Source organism: Oryctolagus cuniculus, chromosome 15 (assembly GCF_964237555.1).
Source record: "Oryctolagus cuniculus chromosome 15, mOryCun1.1, whole genome shotgun sequence".
NCBI classification, from domain to species: domain Eukaryota; kingdom Metazoa; phylum Chordata; class Mammalia; order Lagomorpha; family Leporidae; genus Oryctolagus; species Oryctolagus cuniculus.
This window is the reverse complement of record NC_091446.1, coordinates 11,085,308-11,113,241: the sequence shown is the minus strand read 5'-3', so window position 1 is coordinate 11,113,241 and position 27,934 is coordinate 11,085,308. Positions and strand designations below refer to the sequence as shown.

The 27,934-nt window shown below is 50.8% G+C and overlaps 1 protein-coding gene and 1 long non-coding RNA gene across 2 annotated transcripts; both read left to right on the top strand.

The window, feature by feature from the left end:
- The first annotated feature begins 195 nt into the window (after positions 1-195).
- On the top strand, positions 196-27,934 carry LOC127484255 (uncharacterized). The gene is made up of 2 exons (XR_007911148.2): positions 196-330; positions 26,282-27,934. It is a non-coding gene; the product is annotated as an uncharacterized lncRNA (long non-coding RNA).
- On the top strand, positions 10,345-10,600 carry LOC108177428 (large ribosomal subunit protein eL39). Its single transcript, XM_051854673.2, has one exon. It carries the CDS (start codon positions 10,390-10,392, stop codon positions 10,543-10,545), a length of 156 nt encoding a protein of 51 aa, XP_051710633.2. The 5' UTR covers positions 10,345-10,389; the 3' UTR covers positions 10,546-10,600.

Sequence of the window (27,934 nt, the reverse complement as noted above, 5' to 3'; positions counted from 1 at the left end):
TAATGCTCTTCTGTTGGCTCCGCCTGAGTTTCTGCTCCGCCTCCGTCCAGTCCGGGAGCGGTTTCTTCAACTGCGGCTCAGGCTGCGCTCCGGCTCCGCGTGGTGTCCGAGCCAGCTGTTCTTGCTTGCTCGCCGCTGCTCCTCTGAACGGCCGGGCCGCGGTCGCCAACCGCCGCCTCGCGCTACCGGCTGGAGAGAGGCTGGCCTGGCGGGGATGTGGAGCGCCTGGGCCGGACCTCGGGCTTGCACCGGGGCGCGTCTCCTCGCCCAGGTGGCCTGCGGGCACATTGCTTGAGGTTTCGCGATCCACGGTCTCAGCGGATCCAGGGGGTAAGACGAGCGGTCCTCCGTTACAGTGACTTGTCCGCCGCCCCCGTCCTGAATTCGTGGAGCGAGATGGGCACAGGTGCAGGGTGCTCACCGACAGCCCTCGTGTGGACAGCGAAAGAGGCGCGGGCTCTGCAGCCTGTGGAGCCTGCACGCACACGCACATACCCGCACACTCAGGCACACGCTCGGTCCCCGGTGCGCTGCTCGCCCCTCTAAGCACCCACAGGAGGAGGTTGCCGGCTCCTACCAGCTCTTGCCGCTTAGCGAAGGGTGGAGGCGAGGGAAGACCTCCCAGTCTACTGCCCGATGGACCGTGCCTTAAGCGTTGATTCTGCAAACACGCACAGGGGACCTCCTGCACCGAATCCTAACCTCGCAGGCAGGGTCAGCCATTCAGCAAAGGGTTCTGCGGACGGGATGTCAGCCTGGGAGACTTGGCGGGGCCCGTGACAAAGGAGCTGAGCCCCTTCAGAGTCAGTGGAGACAGCAAAAAGGGCCCAGAGGCCAAAACGCGTGACTCGGCGGCAGAGGGGTTGACAGCCCTGCAGAGTAGGGTGCCGCACGCCTGCTGGAACCGTGTTGTCAAGGGTCTGTAGCATGCCGAGGGGTCGTGCGCCTTAGAGACCTTGCTGTAGGACTGGATTAATCTTAATCCAGTGTATTGATCGGTGCCTGGCTCACTGTAGTAGGCTCCCGTTGCCACTGCAAACTTCAGAGGCTTAGAACAGCACGACTTGGGGCAGGAATTTGGCCTGGCCGGTGTCTCCTGGCGGGGTTCCCACAACCCCTGTGTTGATGCCTCAGGTCAAATCCTGACCAGTGCTCATTCCAGCTTCCTGCTACTGCGGACCCTGGAAGGTAGCAGGTGACTAAAGTGGTTGGATCCCTGCTACCCGCGTTGTAGACCTGGATTGAGTTCAGGGCCTTTGGGGAAGTGGGCTAGCAAGTGGACCCTGGTCTGCCTGTACCTGTCTGCGTCTCTCTGCCTCTCAAAAACAAAATTAAACATTCACTTATTGGTTTATCGTCCTGGTGGTCAGCTTTGCTGCGCTGAGATCGGGTGTTGTGGGGTGGTTCTCGCCTCTCCAGCCTCTGCAGCTGCCTGCTTGCTTGCTCAGGGCCCCTTCTTCTTCAGAGACAGCACAGCGCATCCTTCTCCTAACTCTGCCCCCTGCTCTGACTCTGAGCTTGCTGCCTCCCCTTTTCTCTTACAATGACCCTTTGTGGTCATTTTGGGCCAGGACAACCTGCCCACATCGGGACCCTAATCACATTTACAAAGTCCCTTTTCCCCAGCAGACATTGGAGTCTGGAGGCTTCGCCCACAGTCACCCTTGGCAGGCCATTGTCCAGTGCACTCCCCTCACGCCTGTTAGCTTAGTCACCTTTAATAATGTGATAGCTGCACACCCACCACCCTAAAGAAGTTGCAGTGTCAGCAGTTCACCCTGTGCCTCCTGCAGCTGCCACTTCATCCCCTGCCTCCCCTCACCTGGGGCGGCCACCTGCCTGCTTCCTGTCTTCCCTCTGGGTGGTGGTGGGGGCTTCACAGATGTTCCTGGGGGTGCATCTTAGGGGAACCTATGTGGATTTCAAAATTGTCTGGCACCCAGATAAATTTATGTTTCATTTCCATTTTCCTCGAACTTTTTGAAGTATCCTTGTGTTTCTTAACTTAAAAATTTATTGTGGCGAGCCGGCACCGCGGCTCACTAGGCTAATCCTCCGCCTTGCGGCGCCGGCACACCGGGTTCTAGTCCTGGTCAGGGAGCCGGATTCTGTCCCGGTTGCCCCTCTTCCAGGCCAGCTCTCTGCTGTGGCCAGGGAGTGCAGTGGAGGATGGCCCAGGTGCTTGGGCCCTGCACCCCATGGGAGACCAGGAGAAGTACCTGGCTCCTGGCTTCGGATCAGCGCGGCGCGCCGGCCGTGGCGGCCATTGGAGGGTGAACCAACGGCGAAGGAAGACCTTTCTCTCTGTCTCTCTCTCTCACTGTCCACTCTGCCTGTCAAAAAAAAAAAAAAATTATTGTGGGGTCAGCGCTGTGGCACAACAGGTAAGAGCCCTGGCCTGCAGTACCTGCATCGCATATGGGCGCTGCTTTGAGGCCCGGCTACTCCACTTCAATCCAGCTCTCTGCTATAGCCTGGGAAAGCAGTAGAAGATGGCCGCATGTCCTTGGGTCCCTGCACCTGCGTGGGAGACCTGGAGGAGGCTCCTGCCTGCTGGCTTTGGATTGGCTCAGCTCCAGCCATTCTGGTCATTTGGGCAGTGAACCAGCAGATGGAAGACCTCTCTCTCTCTCTCTCTCTCTCGACCCCCCTCTCTCTGGCTGTACCTCTGTAACTCTTTTGAATAAATAAAAATAAATCTTTAAAAAAATTATTGTTATTGTATTGAAAAGGTAGAGAAACAGAGATCTGTCTTGCTGGTTCATCCCCCAGATGCCCACAACAGCCAGGGCTGGAGCAGGCTGTGGGCTGCTTGAGCCATTACCTGCTGCCTCCCAGGGTCAGAAGCAGAGCAGCTGGGACCCAAACCAGGCCCTCTGCTGTGGGATGCTGGTGTTGTACTTAACGGCTGCAACAAAATGCTGCCCCACCCTTGTGTTTCTTGTCTTACTTCTATGAACTTTTTTTTTTTTTTTTTTTTTTTTTGACAGGCAGAGTGGACAGTGAGAGAGAGAGACAGAGAGAAAGGTCTTCCTTTGCCATTGGTTCACCCTCCAATGGCCGCCGTAGCCGGCTCACCCCGCTGATCCAATGGCAGGAGCCAGGTACTTATCCTGGTCTCCCATGGGGTGCAGGCTTGGGCCATCCTCCACTGCACTCCCAGGCAACAGCAGAGAGCTGGCCTGGAAGAGGGGCAACCGGGACAGAATCCGGTGCCCCGACCAGGACTAGAACCCGGTGTGCCGGCGCCGCAAGGCGGAGGATTAGCCTACTGAGCCACGGCGCCGGCCACTTCTATGAACTTTTAAGCTACAAATATGTAGTCCTAAAGAGTATGTGTGTAGATACATGTATATTTGGGTTGCTTTTTTAACGTAAGTAGTATGCCCACTACAACTACAAGAGTGACTGAAAGCCAAGACACAGTAGCAAGTGCTGGTAAGGGGCAAAGCCTCAGGAGCGCTCCTGCATGCTGCTGGGTGTGTAAAATGGTGCAGCCGTTTTGGAAGAGAGTTTGGTTGTTGCAGAGCCTCATATACTGTGTTTGTGGAAAGAAGACATTTGTGGAAAATGAAATTAAAAGGTTGGTTTATTTTGGTACAAAAAATGTTTGACATCCAGGTGTAGTCTTTTCCCTGAACTTTTGAAGGTCCCTTGTGAGGCTGGTGAGGACTCACTTCCCTTCCAAAGCCGGCTTACAGTGCTGCATAACTGCCCCAAACCGGACGTAACCAACATGTCCTGGAGAAAGTGTACATGGTAGATCTGTGCAGAGGAATATCATTCAGCAACAAACAGAAATGGGCTATCAAGCTACAGAAAGACGTGAACCTCAAGTAAACACGTGTAAGTGAGAGGCCAGTCTCAACTCTGACAAAACTTTGACAGTAAAAAGACTGAGACTTGGGGAGGCTGGAGGGGTGGAGGGCTAGAGCACAGGGCATGTTGAGGGCAGTGAAACGCTTCTGCAGGATACTGTAACAGTAGATTTATGACATTAGGCATTTGTCAAAACCCATAGAACTGAGTAACATCCAGCGGCTCCTAATATACACCTAGGCTTCAGGTAACATGTCGATTCTGGTTCATGTTCTAAGGTAAAATGGCAGTAACAAGAGACATTGTGTTCCTGGGAGATGAAAGAGTTTATGGTGTAGAGGGGGAAAGGGGGGATCCCTTTCCAGCCCATCGTAAAGTGTCCCAGCCAGCACCCCACACACACACACACACGAGGCAGGTTAGAGAAAAACATACCAAATGTATTCATGTGCACAAGCACCAGAGATGTACAGAGTACCAGTTCAAAGGAGGAGCCAGATAGTTGAAGCTAAAATGGCGTGGAGACCTGGGACTCCCCGCAGGAATGTGGTGATGCCAGTTTTGGGGGGTGGAGAATGCACTGTGGGCAAAGCCCATCCTTACACAGATAGCCTCCCAGGTGGGCCTCAGAAGGCCACCTGCGGTGACCTCTGCCTGGGCCAGGTGTTAGAGTCCCGGTCTCTTCTGACTGGAGAGCAATCTTTCCTAGGCAGACAGGGAAGTCCAAGAAGGAAAGCCTCTGTCTATGCGGTTCATCTGGCTAATGTAGACAGATGTCCACTTCTTTTTACAAGAGATCCATTCCTGTGTCTGCAGTCCCTCTGAGTAGCTAATTCAACATATTTTGGTGTGGGATATTTTACTTGTCCACAGTGGAAACTGCACCTTCTGGAAAATTTTCTCATAAACCTAAAATTGCTCTTTAAAAAAAATAGGGGTGGGTGTTTGGTATAGTGGTTAAGACACCCCTCAGGATGCCCATATCATTTATCGGAGTGTATGGTTAGAGTCCCAGCTACTCCGCTCCAGTTTGGCTTCCTGCTAATGTGCACCCTAGGAGGCCACAGGTGATGGCTTAAATAGCTAGGTCCCTGCCATCCATGTGGGAGACACAGATTGAGCTCCAGGCTCCTGGATTTAGCCTGGCCCAACCTTGGCTGTTCTGGGCATTTAGGGAGTGAACCAGCAGATGAAAGATCATTCTCTATCTCTCTGCCTTTCAAATAAAATGATAGAAGTATCACAAAGACTGGGGCCGGCACTGTGGCACAGTGGGTTAACGCCCTGGCCTGAAGCGCTGGCAACCCATATGGGTGCCGGTTCGAGACCCGGCTGCTCCACTTCCATTCCAGCTCTCTGCTATGGCCTGGGAAAGCAGCAGAAGATGGCCCAAGTGCTTGGGCCCCTGCACCCACGTGGGAGACCCAGAAAGAAGCTCTTGGCTCCTGGCTTCGGATCGGCACAGCTCCAGCCTTGCGGCCATTTGGGGGGTGAACCAGCAGATGGAAGATCTCTTTCTCCCTCTCCCTCTCCCTCTCCCTCTCCCTCTCCCTCTCCCTCTCCCTCTCCCTCTCCCTCTCCCTCTCCCTCTCCCTCTCCCTCTCCCTCTCCCTCCCCCTCCCCCTCCCCCTCCCCCTCTCCCTCTCCCTCTCCTCTCTCTCTCTGTAACTCTGACTTTCAAATATCACAAAGACAAAAGTTATTCCTTGGTAATCTGTGGGGCTTTTTTCCCCCTCGGACTGTAACAGAAGTAACATTCAACCATACTTTGAGGATTTTGGCTGATTCGTTTTCACTGTTACATGAGAATATACAGTCTGTTGGTTTCTCATGATGACCATTTGCATTGCTTCCAGCTTTTCACTGCTCTGAATAGCAGTACTATGAGCATTCTTACACATTCCTCCTGCTGGGGGTGTGTCCGAACTTGGTTTCGTTTTGTTTGGGTCTATCTGGGTCTATATCTAGATGTGAAGTTGTCAGGCTGTGAGGTATATGAACATTCAGTTTTAGTGTGTAATTCCAGACTTCTTTTTTCCCCGAAACAGATGTGCAGATTTGCACTCTAATCAGCCTTGGATGGGCTTCCTAAGAGAGAACCCACATCCTCCGCAGCACATGTGTTTGTCCGACTTTTTCTTTAAAGCATTTTTTTTTAAATCTGAGAACTGTTTTACTTATTGGAAAGACAGAGACCTTAACATCTACTAGTGGTTCTCTCTCCAAATGCCCACAACAGCCAGGCCTGGGCCAGACCAAAGCCAGGAGCTAAGAACACCATCTGGGTCTCCCACATGGGTGTCAGGGACCCAGCGTATAAGCCATCACCTGCTGCCTCCTAGGGTGCACGTTAGCAGGAAGCTGGAATTGGAAGCAGAGCTGAGACTTGAACCCAGGCACTCCAGTATAGGATATGGGCATCCCAAACAGTATCCCAACCACTGCACCAAAAACCTGCCCCGTTAGACTTTTTTTTTTCTTTTTGAGAGGCAGAGTGGACAGTGAGAGAGAGAGACAGAGAGAAAGGTCTTCCTTTTGCCGTTGGTTCACCCTCCAACGGCCGGCGCACTGCGGCCAGTGCACCGGGCTGATCCGATGGCAGGAGCCAGGTACTTATCCTGGTCTCCCACGGGGTGCAGGGCCCAAGTACTTGGGCCATCCTCCACTGCACTCCCTGGCCACAGCAGAGAGCTGGCCTGGAAGAGGGGCAACCGGGACAGAATCCGGTGCCCCGACCGGGACTAGAACCCGGTGTGCCGGCACCACAAGGTGGAAGATTAGCCTAGTGAGCCACGGTGCCGGCCCTGTTAGACTTTTTACATTTTTATGAAAGCGTTAACTTAGTATGATCTTAATTGATATTTACCTAATGAATGAGACTGAACATTTCTTTATGTTTAATCAGCCATATATGTTGTTTCTGAAAAATGCTGGCTGATCTCCTTTGGCTATTTTTGTATTAGGTTATGTTTGTAAATTCTTCTCTTGTTGATTTGTAGGAATTGATGCTAATGGTCATGGACTTCACATATCTCTACCCAGTTTGTAACTGGTTCTCTGAGTATCTTTGAACAGAAGTTGTTAGCATGGTTAGCTGGCTGGGAGCTCCTGGGTGGCTTCAAGATGGGGACCGGTCACAGGAGACAGGCACGGTTAGAGGTGCAGGTTTGCAGCCACCAGACCCCCAAACTCCAGGTAGAGGAGGTGGCTGAAGGTTAAGTTGATCACCAGTGGTTGATGACTGAATCAGTTTTGCTTACCTAACAAAGCCCCCATAAAAGCCCAAAGGACAGAGGACAGTTTGGGAGAGCTTCCAGAGGGCGGAGCCTGTGGGGTTCCTGGAGGGCAGCACGCCCCAAGAGGCCATGGACGCCCTACACCCTTTCCCCCTTCTCACCCTATTCACGTCCTCACCTGTGTCTTGAACTTGGGCCGTCTTGCACTGCTTTGCCAGGCCAGAGCAGAGAGCTGAATCAGAAGAGCAGCCAGGACTCAAACCGGCACCCATATGGGAGGCAGCACTGCAGGCAGCAGTTCTACCCGCTACGCCACAGTGCTGGCCCCTTGTAACATTCTTTATTTAAAAAAACAGTATAGAGGCCAGCATTGTGGTGGAGCAGGTTAAGCCTCCTCCATGACACCACCATCCCGTATGGATCCAGCTGCTCCACTTCTGATCCAGCTCCCTGCTAATGTGCCTGGGAAAGCAGCAGAGGATGGCACAACTGCTTGGGCCCCAGCACCCATGTGGGAGAGCCAGAAGAAGCTACTGGCCCCTGGCTTCAGCCTGGCCCAGCCCTGGCTATTGTGGACATTTGGAAAGTGAACCAGCAGATAGAAGATATCTCTCCCTCCCTCTCTCTGTAACTCTGCCTTTCAAATAAGTAAATCTTTTTAAAAAATAAAGGAAAGAAAGATTAATTTAAAATAAATAAATAAAAGTGAAAAAAAAAAAAAAAACAGTAAATGTGTTTCCCTGAGGTATGTGAGCCACTATAGCAAATGAATGGAGTCCACGTTAGTAGCTGTGGGAACCCTGATTATTATGGTTTGGGTATGGTTTAAGTGTATCTCCCCAAGTTCCTTGTGTTGGAAGACTAGTCTGTTGTGTTAGGTTAAGAGGTGGTGGGGGGTGACCTTTGTGGCAACTGGGTAAGCCTTCCCATTTCTGAGTGCCAGATGGAGTCCTGTCTGCTCTTCTTCCAATCCAGCTTCCTGCTAATGCACCTGGGAAAGCAGCAGAAGATGGCCCAAGTGCCTGGGCCCCTGCCACCCATGTGGGAGACCAGGATGGAGTACTGGGCTGTACTTTCAGCCTGTCCCAGACCTAGCTGTAGTGGCCATTTGGGGAGTGAACCAGTGGATGGAAGAACTCTGTCTCTCCCTGTCTCATTCTCAGTTGCTCTCCCTTTCTAACTAATCATTAAAAAAAAAAAAAAAAAAAAAAAAAAAAAAAACAGAGAGATGGTCTGATCTTTACACGGCGGGACCCACTGGGAGGGTGTCAGGTCACAGGGACATGCCTTGGAAGGGATGAACAGATCTCAAGGGACCCCAGCGGTGCTGCAGCTTCCAGTCCTACTGTGTGATCTCCCTCATGCACGTGCTGTCACCGTGACACCATCCGCCACGTGACAGCCACGAGGGCCTCTCACCAGGGCTGGCACCATGCTGCTTGGACTTTCAGCTTCTTTTTACAAATTGCCCAGCCTGTCACAGCACCAGGGACCAGAGCTGGTTCCAGAATTAAGGGCGATTCCAGGGAAGACTCAGAAGAAGCCTAGGGAAGTAGTCTCAGATGGAAGTGAGAATCCCACTGGAGATTAGAGTGAAGGCAGTCCTTGTTACACTGTTGCAAAGAAACTGACCACATTGTGTCCATGTCCTACAGTTCATGGAAGGCCTAACTTAAGCACGATGGGCTAATTTATCTGGTGGGAGAACAGCAAAGCGCTTGGGCTGTCGCAGGCATGTCATTGGACACTGAGTCAGATTACAGAGAGACTCAGCAGCAAAAGTAAACAGAATAGAAAGATTTGGGCAATTTGCAGCCAGGCCATGGCAGAGTGAAGAAAAAGGGTGAGGTGCGGCTGGGCAACCACTTGCTGGAGAGATTAGTGCAGATAAAAAGAGAGCCATGAGTTAATGGGCAAGACAGTGAGAAAGAGGCCCTGATGGAGGTCACGCATCCGTCAGAAGCCGTCCAGGACAAAGCCAGTTCCAGGGACTGAGCCCAGGGAGCTCTCTGGACACCCAGAGCCACCTTCAGATTCGACTCTGCTTTCAGCTGGCGGAGGGCTCCCACAGTGCTGGCGCTGAGTCTGCTGGTGCACAGAATGCAAGAGCATTGGGGTCATGATGGCTTCCACTGCGATTTCAAAGGGAAGCCTGGAAGGCCAGGCAGAAGGTTGCCCCAGGGTCAGAATTGCTGGAGACAGCCTGTGATGAAGGGATGCCTGGGGGCGTGGTGGGGGTGGAGCTGCAGCAGGCACCCCAGAAAGACGCAGCGCTCATCAGGGAAAGCTGCAGGTAGCATGCCAAACCAAGCTAAGAGTAGCTGTGTGATCTGTGACCTGCGAAGCCGTAGGGGCAAGGCTGCCCAAGTCCTTGAGGGTCCACCCTCCACTGCAAGATGCACAAGATGCTGAACTGGGAGCTTGAAGATACTGGTTCAGACTGGTTCAGACTCCCATGTTGCATATCAGAGTGCCTGGGTTCTACACCTGGCTCCACTTTTGACTCCAGGTTCCTACTGATGCAGACCTTGGGAGGCAGTGGTGATGGCTCAGGTATTTGGGTCCCTGCCACCCACACGGGAGACCTGGGTCGAGTCCCCAGTTCCCAGCTTCCAGGCATTTGGAGAATGAATTGGCAGATGAGCATGTATGCTCGCTCTCTCTCTCTCTCGCTCTCTCTCCTTAATAGAGTGAAAATAAATCAGTAATTCAGTTCAGAGTTTAGAGTGGATGACTTTAGGGAAGAAATTCCAGGAGAGAAATTCCTGGTATTCTAACACTATAGGTCAGTTTCATTCTCTAAGTTGTATATAAAGATCTGATAAACATTAAAATTAACCTAAAAGAAAGGCATCAAAAAGAAAAGAAAAGCTGGACTGCACCAGAGCTGAGCCCAGTCCTGGAAGTGCCCTCTCGTCCAAAAGCCAGGCAGCTGGAACACAAAGGGCAGGTTTTGCTCCAGCAGTGACGACGCTGGTTGGGATGCCACATCCCACAGGGCAGTGCTGGACTCAGTCCTGACTCTGGCTCCTGGTTCCAGCTTCCAGCACTCCAGAAGGCAGCAATGATGGCTCACGTAACAGGGTCCCTGCCACCTACGTGGGAAACCTGAATGGAATTCCCAGCTCTCAGCTGCTGCATGTCCCAACCCTGACTGTTGCAGGCATTTGAGGGGTGGGCTGATAGATGAGAGCTCTCTCCCTCTCAAATAAATAAAGGAGAATTAACACATTCTGCAAACCTAAAATCATTCTGAGATAAAAGTTTAAGAAGCAAAAGGCAGCTTTCTCCTTTCCTCCGCCATCGTGGTGGGTGTCCCTGATTCTTCCTCGCCATGTCTTCTCACAAGACCTTCAGAATCAAAAGGTTCCTGGCCAAAAAACAAAAACAAAACCGCCCCATTCCGCAATGGATTCGGATGAAAACTGGTAATAAAATCAGGTATAACTCCAAGAGGAGACATTGGAGAAGAACCAAGCTGGGTCTATAAGGAATTGCACTTGAATGGCGTGCTCATTTCTTCTGTCTCAATGTCACAACGTCACTATCACCACATCAAGTTGAAGATGTCACCATCATCTGGACAGCTGGACATGTTTGATTAGGGCTGTGACCAGTGGGCTGGTTCAGTAATAAATATGTGATCCCTTTTGAAAAAAAAAAAAAAAGCAAAAGGCTGGCTTCATGGCATAGTGGGTTAAAGCATCCCATATGTACACTGGTTCAAGTCCTGGCTGCTCCACTTCCAATCCATCTCCCTGCTGATGCACCTGGGAAAGCAGCGGGAGATGACCCAAGTGGTTGGGCCCCTACCATCCATATGGGAGACCCAGATGGAGTTCTAGGCTCCTGGTTTCGGCCTGGCCAGCCCTGGCTGTTAGAGCCATTTGGGAAGTGAACCAGCAGATGGAAGAACTCTATATTTCTCCATCTGTCTCTGTAACTCTGCCTTTCACATAAATAAATAAATCTTCCAAAAAAAGGAAAAGAAAAAGAAAAAAGAAGCAGCCATAAATGAGGCAGATCTAAAGTTGAGACTGACTTGTGTGAATGTGCAGGCGTTGGAGATGCCGAGCACAGTGACCCCACCCCTCCTGTCGGCAGAGGCTGCGGTATCGGAGCCGCTTAGAAAATCACACATTTCTGTCCTTCAGCCCCTCTCAGGGTCTCCTAGGCATAGCCGTCAGCACTTAACAACACTCTCTGGCCACCTTAATCTCACCCTTTCTCTCTCCCTGAAAATCCTTTGGGTTCCCCTCCTGCACCCCCTCACACACACACACACACACACACAGACACTGGCTATTAAGGACCAGTGAAAGACAGAATGATCTTGCCAGTTGGCAGCATTACAGATGCAACAGGTTCTGATCCCAGCTGGGCCTGTTCAGCAGCCCAGTGTTTGTTTTGTTTTGTTTTTTCCTTTTTGCTCCCTCCATATTCAGTCATTTTTATTATTTCAGCACAAGCTCAGTGTAAAAATTCAATGGGATGCCCTGGGCTGGTGCAGGTAATGGCACAAACGTCCTTGTCATATACAAATTAGTCCCTGGCCTTGACCTTTCCATTTGCTGAGCTCCACACTTGAACTTGGAATAGTCCTCCTGGGCTCTTTATCTCCCTTGAAATTCTGTCAGATGCTCCCTGTCTTGACTCAGAACGTCGGCTGTCTGGGCCAGCGTTGTGGTGCAGTGCGTTAACACCCTGGCCTGAAGCGCCAGCATCCTATATGGGCGTCGGTTAGGGTTAGGGTTAGGGTTAGGGTTAGGGTTAGGTCTTTTTTTAAATATTTATTTATTTATTTGAAAGAGTTACAGAGAGAGATCTTCTATCTGCTGGTTCACTCCCCAAATGACCAAAATAGCCGGGGCTGGGCCAGGCCAAAGCCAGGAGCCAGTAGCTTTTTCCGAGTCTCCCATGGGTGCAGGTGCCCAAGTACTTGGGCCATCTTCTGCTGCTTTCCCAGGTACAGTAGCAAGGAGCTGGATCTGAAGTGGAGCAGCTGGGCCTGGAACCAGCGGCCATATGGGAACCTGGCATCAAAGGTGGCAGTTTAACCTGCTATGCCACAATGCCAGTCCCTCTGCGAACTTTTATGACAGGCCTCTCCCCTGATATTCCCACTGAGACAATAAATGTCTTTATAGGTGTGGGTTATACGGCAATAAGAAAATACCTCAATAATCTCCAAATTCTATCCCACTGCACAGTACGTGGTAGAGTTGGGGCTCAGTAAGATGGTGCTTAAGGAAGATTACACAAGTTGGCTTTTCGGTAGTAAGAAAAGCAACGATCCTTTCTTTATGGGACATTTTACCTGGGCTAAGAACTGTGCAAACAATACCAGTCTCACAACAACCTTGTGGGGTTTTCAGCTTTTGTCTCAGCTCCCGCCACTCCATACTGTGTGAAAATAAAAGAAAAATCATGCCGAGAGAAACGCTGAAAGAGCTTTTCACGATGGAGTCAGGAGGCCAGTGGGGGGCAGGACTTGTGCACTGTTCAAGCTGCCGCCCAGGACCTTGCACCCCTTTCACCCTGCCCCTTTGCAGGTTTCTAGGACAGTTAAGGGCGTTGTGTCCAGAGACTCAAGATGCATGCTAAGAGGTTCCTGGGATGGGTGCTTAGCCCTGAGGTTACGACACCACCTTGGGCACGGGCGTCACATAGCAGAGCACCTGGGTTTGAGTCCAGCTCTGCTCCCAAATCCAGCTTCCGCTAATGTGCACCCTAGGAGGCAGCAGCGGCTGGGTTCCCGCCACCTATGTGGAAGACGCGGATTGAGTTCCCAGTTCCTGGCTTCAGCCTGGTCCAGCCCTGGCTTGCAGGCTTGTGGAGCGTGAACCCACGAATGGGAGATCTCTGTCTCTCGGTGTCTGTCTGTCTGTCTGTCTGTCTCTCTTTCTCTGTCTGGCTTGGCTGAGCAACCTCCTTTGGCCAATGGGACATCAGTAAACAAGCAGCAGAGAGAGGCTTCATAAGGCACTAGGACTTGTGCTGCCACTTTGTGTAGAAGCCCTGTTGAACTTCCTTGGGGAGAAAACAGAAATAGAGTGGCCAGGCCACCCCTAGCAGCCAGCCGAGGTTGCAGCTGCAGAGAGCAGTAAGAAAGAGCCCAGATGAGCCTGCCCCGACTAAGACTTGGGGTGATTTGCTGCACAGCAGTTACGTTGCTACACGGATGGCTGAAGCACTTGTGATCAGCCCAACCTCCTCCCTACACCACAGGGATGGTAGCCACCACCTGCAGTGGTTACCTGTCACCCCCATGGACCCATCATGATTTTTCAGTCCTCAGACATGTGTTTAACAATTGCCCCCCCATGTTCTCTCTGCTAAGTCAACTGGTGTGATTTCTGTTTTCTTTGCCGACCCCTGATTGACACCACATTGTAAACATTCACTTCAAGGACAACAGAACAGAGGCTCAGAGAGATAAGAAGTACGAGGGCCCCAGCTGGCTCCAAGCACTTGCCAGGCTTTGGATGGACATGACTGACCTACAGGTTATGCAGATGGTTGTAGATGAGCCTGATGACAACCGTTCAAGGTTGACCTCACCATAGGCAGGGCTGTGTTCAACACCCAGCTCCTGAGCCAGCAGAGGGAGCTCTGTCCCTAAGGAGCCGGCCACCCTCTGGCTGACCCAGCGGGACTGAGGGCCACGCAGGGTTTGTGGTGGGAAGGGTGGGGTATGTGCCTCATCCTGGGAGACAGGAGGCCCCTTGAGAGGAATGGAAAGGAAGCAAAGTACCATGTACTGAGCCCCCGGAGCTGTGCCAACTCGAATTCTGGAATACTGAAGTGGAGCTGTCCTGTTGGAGTAGGTTGTCCTCCAGAAGGGTCTGATGAGGGTCCCCTCCCGTCCTCCACCCACCCCTCACCCAAATCCACCCCAAGATTAAGAGGAGCTTCTCTGGAGCGGCCGCACTGCCAGTGCACGGTTATTGAGAACGGGGACCTGGGGTCTGGGTGCGGCTCTCCTTGTGAACTCAGCACACACAGCACTGCTCCCTTCCTGGGGACACCAACCACCTGGCCTCTCCGCCCCTCCTGAGAACCGCACCCACTCAGCAGCTGGCCCTCGGCGCTCTCTTGCTCTTGTCTCTGGGTACGTTGCTGGGTCTGCGTGAAATGGACATTTCCGCCCCTCTCACAGGGGCCAAATCAGAAACGCATGTCTGAGCCTAGGGAGATAAACACTAGGTCTTGGAATCTGTCCACAGGCCTCACAGCCAACAACTTCGGCAAACAAGGCGCCACTGGTGCGGTCCAGGTTACCCATCTCCCCGCAGTGGGATTTGGAGGGAGCAGTTAGTGACTCGTTGGCCTTTGGTTTACCTGCTCTGTCATTCTTTTCTCCTGCATCTGCTCGGAAACCAGGTCTAAGTGGAAGTGGGGCCAAAGATAGGAGCGGTGCATTTCTGATTCCCCTAGGCAAAATGCCACTGGTCTCCCTTGTTTCAGCGCTTTCTCCACACCGCTGTTGGGTGCTCTGAAGAGACTGCTCAGTCTCCCCCCGCCCCCCAACCAGCACTTTGAATGCAGTCCTGCAGGATACGTCACCTATGGGCTGAGTTTCTCCCCCCTCCCTTCCTCACTGAGCCCCAGTCCCGTGGGCTCTCAGTTCAGCAGCTGCACCAAGCTCTTGCCCTGCCCAGGCCTGTGACTTTGTTCTTCATTTTGCCTGCAGTCGCCTTCCTCAGCTCCTCCCAGGGCCCCTCCCTACCGTCCTATGGCAGATGGGTGCCCCGGTGACCTCGGTTTCGTCACTCTGTTTAGTCCCTTCCTGGGGCTGACAGGAAGCCCTGTCGATGTTGCTTGTTTCTCTCAGTGCCTCCCACCAGAAGCCTAGCTCCACCAGCGCAGGGACCACCTCTCATTCTCTCATCCCTTGTTACCTCTAGCTCCATTCAGCAGGCTCAATGATTATAAAGTGGAAGGCAAACCACTGCAAACTGATGGAGGCCCCTGGACCCCTCGGTGCGGCACGTCTCTGAACTCCCAAGGGAATTCAGTGGGCTCACCAGAACCACGCCTCTGAGCCCATCCAGCTGGGCTCCCAACCGGCTAGTCTGCTGTCAGAGTTTCTGCCACTGGAGCCGGAACAGAATTGAAATGCAAAGCTAGCAACCTTTACCTCCATAAAGTTGACTCCCTGCTGCTTCTGGTTTTAACTCTGGTTTCAGGCACTTCCACTTCAGTGAAGACTTGGCACGTTTCAAAACACCCCTGAATAGCAGGACCCTGATTGCATTTGAGATGCCAGGAAGCCAAATGGAAACGATAATAATAAACCCACAGGTCCTCTTACATTATAGTCAAAAGCTTCAGCAAACAACTATTACTTCTCCCTTAACATTCCATTCTGTTCCAAATCAATCTAGAAGAAGTATAGTAAGTCACACTGTTTTTAACATTAGGAACGTCTAATTCCGGTCCATAGCGCTTTTTTTTTTTTAAGATTTATTTTATTTATTTGAAAGGCAGAGGCAGAGAGAGAGAGAGAGAGAGGTCTTCCATCAGCTGATTCGTGCCCCAAATGGCCGCAGTGTCCAGAGCTGGGCCAATCCAAAGCCAGGAACCTGGAGCTTCTTTTGGGTCTTCCCATGCAGGTGCAGGGGCCCAAGGACTTGGGCCATCTTCTACTGCTTTCCCAGGCCATAGCAGAGAGCTGGATCGGAAGTGAAGCAGCAAGGACTTGAACTGGCACCCATGTGGGATCCTGGCACTGCAGGCAGTATCTTTACCCGCCACGCCACAGCACCGGCCCCTCCCTCTTGATTGAACTTAGAGTTTGTCTCCTGACAAGCCCTGTTTGTATATAATGTGGATCAAGTTCATAAGATTTATGAATGTTTAAAATGTGTTTAAATTATCCAAATCGTTGTTTGCATGCATTTTCAAATACATTCAATGGAATACCGCCCAGTCATTTAAAAAGAATGTGGGGGAATAAATATGAATTAATGTGGGGAGGTGCCCAGATCAGACTTAGGTGAAAACAGCAAGTTGCAGAGCGATCAGTGTCGCATCTCCCTGTGTGCATACGTGTGTAAATGTGTTGTGCTGGAGCAGAGAATATTTCTGGAAAGAGACCCGAAGTCATCGCTGGAAGCTGGATGGCTATCGCGGTGCTCACTGACCTGTGCCAGGCTTGTCCCCGCCAGGGAGTGACCTAGCGCTTTTCCTCCGGCTCCCTGTCACCTCCACAACAACCCTGAGAGCAAGGGGAACTAGGCCAGAAGCAGAATAACCCAACCCAGTGTCCCACGTGGTCCAGGTGAATGAATTTGCATTACATCTATCATAAAAACACACACATCATAAGAGGGTACTTCAAAAAGTTCATGCAGGGGTGGGTGGGCGTTGTGGCATAGCAGGTTAAACTGCCACCTACAACACTAGCATCCCATGTCGAACCACTGGCTCAAGTCCTGGCTGCTCCACTTTCTTTCTTTCTTTCTTTTTTATGATTTATTTACTTATTTGAAATGCAGAGTTACAGAGAGGCAGAGAGAGAGAGAGACAGACGTCTTCCATTCCTGTTTCACTCTCCAAATGGCTAACAGCTGGAGCTGGGCCAATCCAAAGCCAGGGGGCTGGAGCTTCTCCCAAGTCTCCCATGTGGGTGCAGGGACCCAAAGACTTGGGCCATCTTCCACTGCTTTCTCAGGCCATAGCAGAGAGCTGGATCAGAAGTGGAGCAGCCGGGTCTCAAACTAGTGTCCATATGGGATGGCAGCACTGCAGGCAGTGGCTCCACCCACTATGCCACAGTGCTGCTCCACTTTCTTATGTGAGAGACCCAGATGGAGTTCCAGGCTTGAGGCTTTAGCCTGAGCCAACCCCAGCCATTGCAGCTGTCTGGGGTGTGAATGAATGGATGGATCTCTTTCTCTGTGTCTCCCTCTCTCTCTGTGACTCTTTCAAGTAAATAAAGTAGATCTTAAAAAACAAAGCCCCAAAACTTCATGAAAAATGTAATAAAAAGCTATTGATTTTGATGCAAAAAATTTGAAATACATACATTGATTTTTCATAATACTCATTTTTCATGAACTTTTTGAAGGACTCTCATAAGAACGGATTTCACATTTTTCATGAAAATAAATATCTTTAAAAATTTTTTTAGAGATGTTTATTTAAGAGGTAGAGAGACAGAGAGCTCCATCCACCGGTTCACTCCCCGAATGCTCTCACAGTCCAGGCTGGGCTAGGCTGAAGTGAGAAGGTAGGAACTCCATCCAGAGCGCCTACATGCGCAGTGGAGACTCAGCTGGGCCATCCCTGCTGTCTACTAGCATCTGCAGTAAAAGGAAGCTGGGGAAAGGAGCAGGAGCCAAATATTGAGCCCAGGCACTCTGATATGGGCACAGATGTCTTAACCAGTTTCTTAAGTGCTAGGCTAAACTCACACCCTTAAATTTATCTTTTAATATCATTTTCATAAGCTTTTAAAGAGAGATTTATCTATTCACTTATTGTATGTGAAGGCAGAATGATACACACACAGAGAGGGAAATCTTCCATTTGCTGATTCACTCCCCAAAAAACTGCAACAGCAAAGTCTGGGCCAGGTCGAAGCCAGGAGCCAGGAACTCCATTCAAGTCTCCTATATGGTTGTCCGGGACCCAAATCCTTGGGCCATCCTCCTCAGCTTTCCTGAGCACATTAGCAGGGAGCTGGTTTGAAAACAGAAGAGCTGGGAGGCCGGTGCCGTGGCTCACTAGGCTAATCCTCCGCCTGCAGCGCCGGAACCCGGGGTTTTAGTCCTGGTCGAGGTGCCGGATTCTGTCCCGGTTGCCCCTCTTCCAGTCCAGCTCTCTGCTTTGGCCCGGGAGTGCGGTGGAGGATGGCCCAAGTGCTTGGGCCCTGCACCCGCATGTGAAACCAGGAGAAGCACCTGGCTCCTGGCTTCGGATTAGCGCGATGCGCCAGCCGCGGTGGCCACTGGAGGGTGAACCAATGCAAAAAGGAAGACCTTTCTCTCTGTCTCTCTCTCACTATCCATTCTGTCAAAAAAAAAAAAAACACACACACACACACACACACACACACACACACAACACATACAGCTGGGACTCAAACCAGTGCTCCGATTTGGGCTGCCAGCATTGCAAGCAGCAGCTTAACCTGCTATGCCATAACATTTAAAAATATTCTTCTCTCCTGGAATTTCATTTTAAAAATTATTTATTTATTTATTTGAAAGGCAGAGTTACAAAGAGACCATTAATTCTCTTATTATGTGTCCCTTAAAGCATACTTTTTTCAAAACAAGGTGGGAGAGAGCCTGCCAATCCTAAGCCAGGGCTGTTGGGAGACCTGTGCTGGGCAGGAGGTAGTGGGTGGCTGTCATTAGTTTAAGAACTTGGGAAGAGGAAGTCTGAGTAGTCAGTCTTTGGGGCCATCACAAGGCTGGCCAAATGGCCACAAGGGCCCAGTGCTGACAGAGGTGCACACCAGGAGGAGAGGATCAGAGGGCTGGATCTCCTCTCCTCCAGAGGTCACGTGTGAGCGGTGCATGGAGTCGATCAACAAGCACAGTGGCCTGCACATTCACTGAGACCTGGCTTCTTGTCCAGTGTTATTCACAAAACCTTATGTTCTCGCAAATGATTTGATTCAATAACTTAAAACATGATTTATTTATTTGAAGGCAGACTGACAGTGAGAGGGAGAGACAGGGATCTTCCATCTGCTGGTTTACTCCCCACATGGCTGCAATGGCCGGGGCTGTGCCAGGCTGAAACCAGGAGCCTGGAACTCTATGTGGGTCTCCCACATGGGTGGCAGGGGCCCAAGCACCTGGGCCATCTCCTGCTGCTTTCCCAGACACATTAGCAGGGAGCTGGACCAGAAGTGGAGCAGCAGGGACCCGAATTGATGCTCCTATGGGATGCCATGATTTCAGGTGGCGGCTCAACCCTCTGTGCTACAGCACTGGCTTTTTGAAGTAGACAGAGCTATTACCCACTCCAGTTGCAGTCGATGACGCTAAGCTTCAAAGAGTGACTTTCCAAAGTAGCAGGGTTCCTACGTGCTTTGCAGACACTTTTACAACTATGAACAGATTTTTAAATCCTCATCTGGTGGCAAGGCAGCCAGCCCAGCTGGGGGTGGCCACTCTGGTAGCCAGTGTGGTGGGAACCAAGGCTCCCCTGGCAGGGGCTCCAGGCAGCAGGGCAGCCAGGCCCTCCTATCCCTAGGAAACACTTCTTCATGCAGTGCCCAACCCCCGAAGACAGCAAACTCAACAGATTCCCTAAGTGAGTGAGTGACCAGCCACCTGCTTGCCCTGGCCAGCCTCTCTGGAATTCTGCCTTCAGTTAGGAATGTAGTGAGCAAAGAGGGAGAGGAATTGAGTTCTTCAAAGCCCGGTGACCGTGGCTTGGAGGTATTTCTAGGCTTTCTGTAGCGCCTCCCATGGTAGCTAGGGAGACAGCAAGGGAGGGCAGAGAGCTGCCAGTAAAAGGCGCCACCTTGGGATGCTGGTGCCAGAGGGAGAAGGAACACCCTCTGGCCGCTGAGCTCAGCCCTGTGAGTCATCCCCCAGCCCCTGCCTTGCAGTAGGCTCTGTTTGTGGCGCTCTGTAATTAGTTAATGAACTATCCGAATGATATTTCTGTAGTCATTCACCCAGCCCCATCCTTGGGGTGATAATTGTATTTGAGGTTATTTAAAAACATTATCGTATCCAAATAGAGTTTACATCAGCAGACAGCATGAGTCGTAACCCTACTATCCTTGGCGTCTCTAAATCATGCTATAAGCTGCCTGGCAAGGGGGACAAAAATGGCAGCGTCAGTAGCAAGTCCGTCTCTCCACCCCAGTGGTGCCACTGTACCAGAGACCATTAACCATCTGAGAGGGGAAGGAGTGAAAGCAGATTGTGGGGGTCGGCGCTGTGGCATAGCGGGTAAAGTCGCCACCTGCAGAGCTGGCATCCCATACGGGCGCTGGTTCAAGTCCTGGCTACGCCACTTCTGATCCAGCTCTCTGCTACAGCCTGGAAAAGCAGTAGAAGATGGCCCAAGTCCTTGGGCCCCTGCACCCATGTGGGAGACCCGGAAAAAGCTCCTGGCTCCTGGCTTTGGATTGGCCCAGCTCCAACCATTGCAGCCACTTGGAGAGTGAACCAGCGAATGGAAGACCTCTCTCTCAAATCTGTGTCTCTGTAACAATGCCTTTCACATAAATAAATAAATAAATAAATCTTAAAAAAAAAAAAAAAAGGGCAGACTGTGGCTAGAATCCAGCTGACCTTGGTTTAGAATAGACTGCATTCAAGGGGTCATCCATAAACTTGACCATCATGGCCAGAGGTGGACTGACTGCCTTATCTTCCCTTTATAACAGCACAACTCTGACGCATCTTGGTCTGCCTTCCTTTGCCACCTTTTTTGGAAACTGTAGATGGATACAGTTAAAAGCCCAAGTGTGGTTCAACGAATGTCTCCAGGTCCCCGTTTCTTTTTAAAGATGTATTTACTAAGATTCACTTATTTATTTGAAAGGCAGCATTATAGAGAGGGATTGAGAGGCAGAGTGAGAGGGAGACCTTCCATCAGCTGGTTCACTCCCCAGATGGCTGCAACAGACAGGACTGAGGCCAGGTGGAAGCCAGGAGCCAGGAGCTGCTTCTGGATCTCCCACATGGGTGAGGGGCCCAAGAACTTGGGCCATCTTTCGCTGCTTTCCCAGGTGCATTAGCAAGGAGCTGGATTGGAAGTAGAGTAGCTAGGATTTGAACAGGTGTCCATAAGGGATGTTGGCACTGCAGGCAGTGGCTTTACCCGCTATGCCACAGCGCTGGCCTCTAGCCAGACTTTCATTCATTTAAAGAAACTGAGTCACAGACACACTTAGTAACTTCTCCATGGTCACTTCCTAGCCAGTAATGGAGCCAGGGTCCCAATCCAGGAAGTTGATTCTAGGACCCACACCTAAAACTTTTGTGAGGATTCAGTGAGATTCACCAAAGAATTATTTACTGTGTGTGCCCAGTATAATAAAATGTTCCAAGTGCAGTTCTGTGTGTTGGAATTAAGGACAAATCCCTGCCTTCACGGATATTATATTCCAGCAGGGAAGATCATCCATTTAAGGGGCTGGCATCATAGCCAGTAAAGCTGCTGATTACGATGCCGGCATCCCATGTGGGCACTGGTTCATGTCCTGGCTGTTCCATTTCTCATCCAGCTCTCTGCTAATGGCCTATGAAGGCAATGGATCATGGCCCAAGTGCCTGGGCCCCTGCCACCCACAAGGGAGACCTGGAAAAAGCTCCTATTGCCTGGCTTTGGCCTGACCCAGCCTAAGCCGTTGTGGCTAGAGCTTAGTCCCAGGTGTTACAGTTCTAGAAGTTCCTACCTAGTGGGCAAGTGTTGTGGCACAGCAGGTTAAGCCACCACTTGTGATGACAGCATCCTGGCCACTCTGCTTCCACTCCAGCTTCCTGCTGTTGTGCCTGGAAAAGCAGCAGCAGATGACTCAAGTGCTTGGGCCTATGCCCCCTGATGTGGCAGCCCAGGATGCAGTTCCTGGCTCCTGGCTTCTGCCTGGACCAGACCTGGCTGTTGAGGCCATTTGGGGGGTAAACTAGTCCATGGAAAATTGATCTCTCTATCTGCATCTCTTCCTCTCTCTGTGTGTTATTTGGCTTTTCAAATAAATAAACATTTTTTTAAAAATCACCCAAGACATATTGGCTTAAAGCAGAAAAGTCACTTTTTAAAAAATATATTTGGGGACCAGCACTGTGGCATAGAGGGTAAAGCCACCACCTGCAGTGTCACCAGTGGACACTGGTTCCAGACCCAACTGCTCCACTTCCGATCCAGTCTCTGCTATGGCCTGGGAAAGCGGTAGAAGGTGGCCTAAGTCCTTTGGCCCCTGCACCCATGTGGGAGATCCAGAAGAAGCTCCTGGCTTTGGATAGGCGCATCTCTGGCTGTTGCAGCCATCTGGGGAGTGAAGCAATGGATGGAAGACTTCTCTTTCTCTCTTGCTCTGCCTCTGCCCTCTGTAACTCTGCATTTCAAATAAATAAATAAATCTTAGTTAAAAATTATATTTAAGTTATACAAACTTCATGCATTTCATATATACAAATTTAGGAACATAGTGATACCCTCCCTCCCATCTGCACTCCCATCCTCCTCCCTCAGCTATTCCCACTCTTAATTTTTACAAAGCTCTATTTTCAGTTTCCTTATACTAATAAGATTAACCCTACAATAAGTAAAGAGTTCAAGAAATAGTATGAGGCTGGCGCTTTGGTGTAGTAGGCTAATCCTCTGCCTTTGGCGCCTGCATCCCATATGGATGCCGTACTAGTCCCAGCTGCTCCTTTTCCAATTCAACTCTCTGCTATGGCCTGGGGAAGCAGTAGAAGATGGCCCAAGTGCTTGGACTCCTGTACCTGCATGGGAGACCCAAAAGAAGCTCCTGGTTTCTGGTTTTGGATCGGGGAAGCTCCTGCCATTGTGGCCATTTGGGGAGTGAACTAGCAGATGGAAGACCTTTCTGTCTCTCTCTCTCTCTCTCTCTCTCTGACATAACTCTACCTCTAAAATAAATTTTTAAAATCTTAGAAAAATAGTATGAGGAAAAACCCACTGTTCCTCAATAGTAGAGGCAAGGGCTGTAAACAATCATTGAATCTCAAAACATCAATTTCACTCCTATATACTACATTGTAGATACTCTATTAGTTACCCCAGATCAGGGAAAACAGACAGTATTTGTCTTTTTGGGACTAGCTTATTTCCCTAAGCATAATGATTTCCAGTTGCATCCATTTTGTTGCGAAGGACAGGATTTCATTTTTTTTTTTTACTGCTGAGTAGTATTCCATAATGTATATACCCCATAATTTCTTTATCCAGTCATCAACTGATGGACATCTGGGTTGATGCCATATCTTAGCTGTTATGAATTAAGCTACAATGAAAATGGGGGTTATTTCATATGCTGATTTCATTTCCCTTGGGCAAATTCCCAAAAAATGCTTCTTAGCAGTGTTTCAGTTATTTTATTTATTTTTTTTATTTTTATTTTTTGACAGGCAGAATGGACAGTGAGAGAGAGAGACAGAGAGAAAGGTCTTCCTTTGCCGTTGGTTCACCCTCCAATGGCCGCCGCGGCCGGCGCACCGCGCTGATCCGATGGCAGGAGCCAGGAGCCAGGTGCTTTTCCTGGTCTCCCATGGGGTGCAGGGCCCAAGCACTTTGGCCATCCTCCACTGCACTCCCTGGCCACGGCAGAGAGCTGGCCTGGAAGAGGGGCAACCGGGACAGAATCCGGCGCCCCAACCAGGGCTAGAACCCGGTGTGCCGGCGCCGCTAGGCGAAGGATTAGCCTAGTGAGCCGCAGCGCCGGCCAGTGTTTCAGTTATTGATATACAAGTTTTAATGCTCTTACTAGATTGTAAATTCCCCGAAGGCAAGATTAATTTCTGTTTCCTTTCTGTTAGGAACTATTGGTGTTGAACAAATGAAACTATGTGTGTGTGTGTGTGTATGAGTAAAAGGACTGAAGTGTGCTTCACCCATGCATTAATGCAAACATTCTCAATGTACAGCTAATCTGTAGCTGTAAGCTTATATAACAATGTCCATTGTTAACAGGGTCAAGTGAGATATGTATGAATACCCTTTAAAGCAATAACATAGCCAAAATATATGATGTGTCATTGAGATATATCATTGTTTAAGATTTATTTATCTATTTGAAAGGCAGAGTTAGAGAGAGAGAGAGGGGGAGAGACACAGAGAGAGGTCTTCCATCCACTGGTTCACTCCCCAAATGGCTGCAATGGCTGGAGCTGGGCCAATCGGAAGCCAGGAGCCTCTTCCAGGTCTCCCACGTGGGTGCAGGGTTCCAAGCACTCAGGCCATCTTCTACTGATTTCTCAGGCACATTAGCAGGGAGCTGGATTGGAAGTAGATCATCTGAGACTGAAACTGGTACCCATATGGTATGCCGGCGCCACAGGCTATGGCTTTACCTGCTTCACCACAGCACCAACCCTGAGATATATCCTTTAAAAAACATTTATTTATTTATTTATTTGAGAGCAAAGTGAGCGAGAGAAAGAAAGATCTTCCATCCACTGGTTCACTCCCCAAATGGCCGCAACAGTTAGGTCCAGGCCAGGCCAAAGCCAGAAGTCAGGAACTCAACCCAGATCTCCACGTGGGTGGCAGGAGTTCACGCACTTGAGCCATCTTGTGACGCTTTCCTAGGTGCATTAGCAGGAAGCTGGATCAGAAGTGGAGCAGTCGGGACTTGAACAGGCATGCTAGTATGAGATGCCAGTGTTGCAACTGGTAGCTTAAACTGCTGTGCCACAACACGGGCCTATACACAGAGAGAGAGAGAGAGAGATTTCTTCCTCTTCTATGCTTCCAGCAGAACAGATGCTAATTCCAAGGCACAAACTGCCCACAGGGTGTAGCTGGGAACCCACCAACCCCAGGGGAGACATCAGTGAATGAACAGTGAGCACAGCCGTGGGCTGCTTAACCGCAGGGCCGTGTTCTGAGAAATGTGTCGTCAGGCGATTCTGTCATTGTGTGAGCACCCCCAAGAGTACGCACACAAATCGGGACGGCTGTCACATCCTCAGGCAATGCAATCTCACGGACCGCTGCTGTTTGTGGTTCACCATGAACAGAAACCTCATCACGTGGCCCGTGGTTGTATTTGCACATCAGCTCACACAAGGAGTATTTGTTGTACAGAAACAGACAGAAATAAGTATCTGTTGCTGCACCACAGTGTCCCCCAACACTTGCTGGCATTGAACAACAGCAAATGTTCGTCATCTCACCAGTTTCTGCGGGTCACAGCTTGGGAGAGGCTCAGCTGAGTCATTTTGACTTCAGAGCCGCACGCAGTCGGGATGTCAGCCAGGTGTCAGCCAGCAGCATGCTGGTGGGGGCAGGAGGACCCACCCCCAGGCGGTTCACTCATGTGCGTGCTGAGTTGCACTGGTCAGCGGGAGGCCTTCGCATTTCCCCACTCGGATGTCTCCACGAGGTTCCTTGAGTGTCCTCACAGTGTGGTGACCGGCTCTCCCCAGAGGCCAGCAAGGCAGAACCTGCAGTGCCTGCAATGATGTTTTATGGAAGTCGCACCTTCACTTCTGCAGTGTCCCGTTGGTCATAGGAGTCAGCCTTATTCAGTGTGGACAGAGTATACAAGGGCGAGACTAGAAGGAGATGAGGACAGCACCCTCCTTGAGGCTGGCTACCAGGGAGGGCACTTGGGTCTCAGAAACCGAGAGCAGTGGATTCAGCCCAGCTGGGCCTCCCGGAGACAAGACCTGCAGGGCCTCCTGAGAGCCAGGGCCACGCTGGGCTCTTTAAGGGTCGGGCAGCCCTAAGTTTTCACTCCTCTCCCTTCTGTGTGACCCTGCCACACCCTTCCTGTCTTCTGCCAGTTTTTCCCATGTGTCTGAGCTCACATTCCTAAAAGCAGAGCCTGATATCCTGGCTCATCTCCGGTCAACTCAGGTCATCACAGGTCACAGCCGCATCACAGCCCCCTACGTGGGGGCTTCTAGGCTCTGCATCCAGACATACAAGAGCCAAGGTTCGCATAGTCCCAAACATAGGACCAGGGCTGTGGTCAGGACCATCTTGCTGAGATAGTGGGTGGGACCAAGCTCAGAAAGTGTAGCCTGCACAGCGCAGCCACTGCCCACCAGGCTTTGTGCTGGACGGAAAGGCTACAAGTAGGGAGAAGGAAGACAACAATTAGGGATTGATCCCTGTGTTTAGAGAGGAAGACCCCCACAACCAAGTAACCTGTGCCTAATAAGGCTGTGTAGCACCCGGAGGACAGCCGTGGCACCGTGGGGCACTTTGCTGGGGTGGGTCCCTCCTGCTGGGGCAGGTGAGGAACATTATACAGGAAAACTCCCGGGGCCGGCGTCATGGTGCAGCCGGTGACGCCACCGCTTGAGATGCCGGCATCCCACATCAGAGCGCTGGTAAAGTCCCGGCTGCTCTGCTTCCCATCTAGTTCCTTGCTAATGTGTCTTGGAAAGCAACAGAAGGTGGCCAAAATGCCTGGGTCCCTGCCACCCACGTTGGAAGCCTGAATGGAGCCCCAGGCTCCTGGCCTCAGCCTAGACCAGCAGCAGCCTTTGCAGTCATTTGTGGAGTGAACCAGTGGATGGAAGATCTCTCTCTTCTCTGTTTCTGTCTTTCAGATAAATACATCTTTAAGAAAATAAATAAATGAAGACTCCTGCCAGCGTCTTGAAGGATGAGATGGAGCTCACCAGGTGAAGAGAGAACAGCGCTTCTGGCGGGAAGGAACCTGCACAGGGCATTTTGTGGGGGAGGGAGAGGCCACAGGCAGGATGAAGGGCAGGATGGCTGTGAGGTCAGCCGTGATGACACTGATGAGACCAGTAGGCTAGTGAAGTACTGGGGCTCTGCTCCTGAGCTGTGCAGAGACCGGGAGAGATCTGAAACAAGGATGAGGACTGTGAGTGGCTCCAGTGGCCAACTCAGAAGCAACCCAGGAAGAGGCCAGGCCCAAGGCCCCTTTGGACCAAGGATGCTTGTGAGCATCCTGTCTCCTTTAGAGTCTTGTCCCCAAGGAGCTGTGTATGATTTTGGGAAAGCTGTGTTCTCAATTACAGAAAGACATCCAGGCTTAGGAGGAACTAATGACTGTTTCTTTCCTTGAATGGCAATCCCTCTACATATAATTCCACCAGCACCCAAAATAAGCAAAGCTTTACTAAGCACCAGGAAGACCACATCCACATAATGAAAATATTTTATCGGAAGCCTAAGAAAAGTCCCTGTGGACTCCGCGTCTTCCTAGGAACAACTTCCCAACCGATGAGAAACGAATCCCAGGGAAAGAACCTGCTCTGCAGTGCAGGCCACACCAGTACACAGCTTGCAGCAGATTCCCACGGAGGGGAGTGTGGTGAGAGTGCCAGCCTGCAGGCTGTTTTATGTCAGTGCCCCAGGACTAAGTTTGTGTCTTACCAACAGCGCGTATAGAGTGACAGGCACAAGCAAGCTCCCGAGCTGTCACTCGGCAAAATGGGCTGCTTTGATGAGGCCCGGCTTTGAGTAGGAGGTCAGTTAGGTGGCAGAGGCGCCTCCAAGTTGCAGAGTCTGCGGTTACAGATCCATCGTCTGCAGCCAGACACCCTCTGTGTGATCTGCAGCAAGTTCTTCAAGCTCTCTGCCACTCAGTTTCTTCATCTGTGAGATGGGGTAACCAGAGCAGCTCCCCGTTAGAGTTATTGAGGGTTAAGTGAATCCTTGAGGAATACGCTCTAGGAGAGCACTGTGTGGTACACAGGAAGTTCTGCGTGCTTATTATTGTTACCTTAGAGTAGATTAATTGGTCTGGAGCTTTTCTCCAATGAAGCCACCTGTAAGAAAGTTCATTTTAAGTTGGCTGTCTCAATGATAGTGAATGAAACAATTCATCTGGTTGGGCTCTTGAAAGAAACCATCTATTTGTCTCCAAATTCTGGGGCTTTTTACTCTAAAGTACGCTGTGAGGGACCAGCGTTGTGGCCCAGCAGGTTAAGCCGCAGCCTGGGATGCTGGCATCCCATATGGACACCAGGTTCAAGTTCCATCTGCTCCACTGCCTATCCAGCTTCCTGCTAATGTGCCTGGGAAATCAGTGGAAGATGGCCCGAGTGCTTGGGCCCCTGCACCCATGCGGGAAACCTGGATAAAGCTCCCGACTCCTGGCTTCAGCCTGGCCCAGCCCCAGCTGTTATGGCCATCTGGGAAGTAAACCAGCAGATGAAAGATCTCTCTCACTCTGTCTCTCTCTGTAACTCTGCCTTTCAAATAAATAAAATAAATCTAAAACAAAAAAA

Bases quoted from the DNA above. Each gene is read 5' to 3' on its own strand.
- LOC108177428 (XM_051854673.2), top strand. From the start codon at position 10,390: ATGTCTTCTCACAAGACCTTCAGAATCAAAAGGTTCCTGGCCAAAAAA.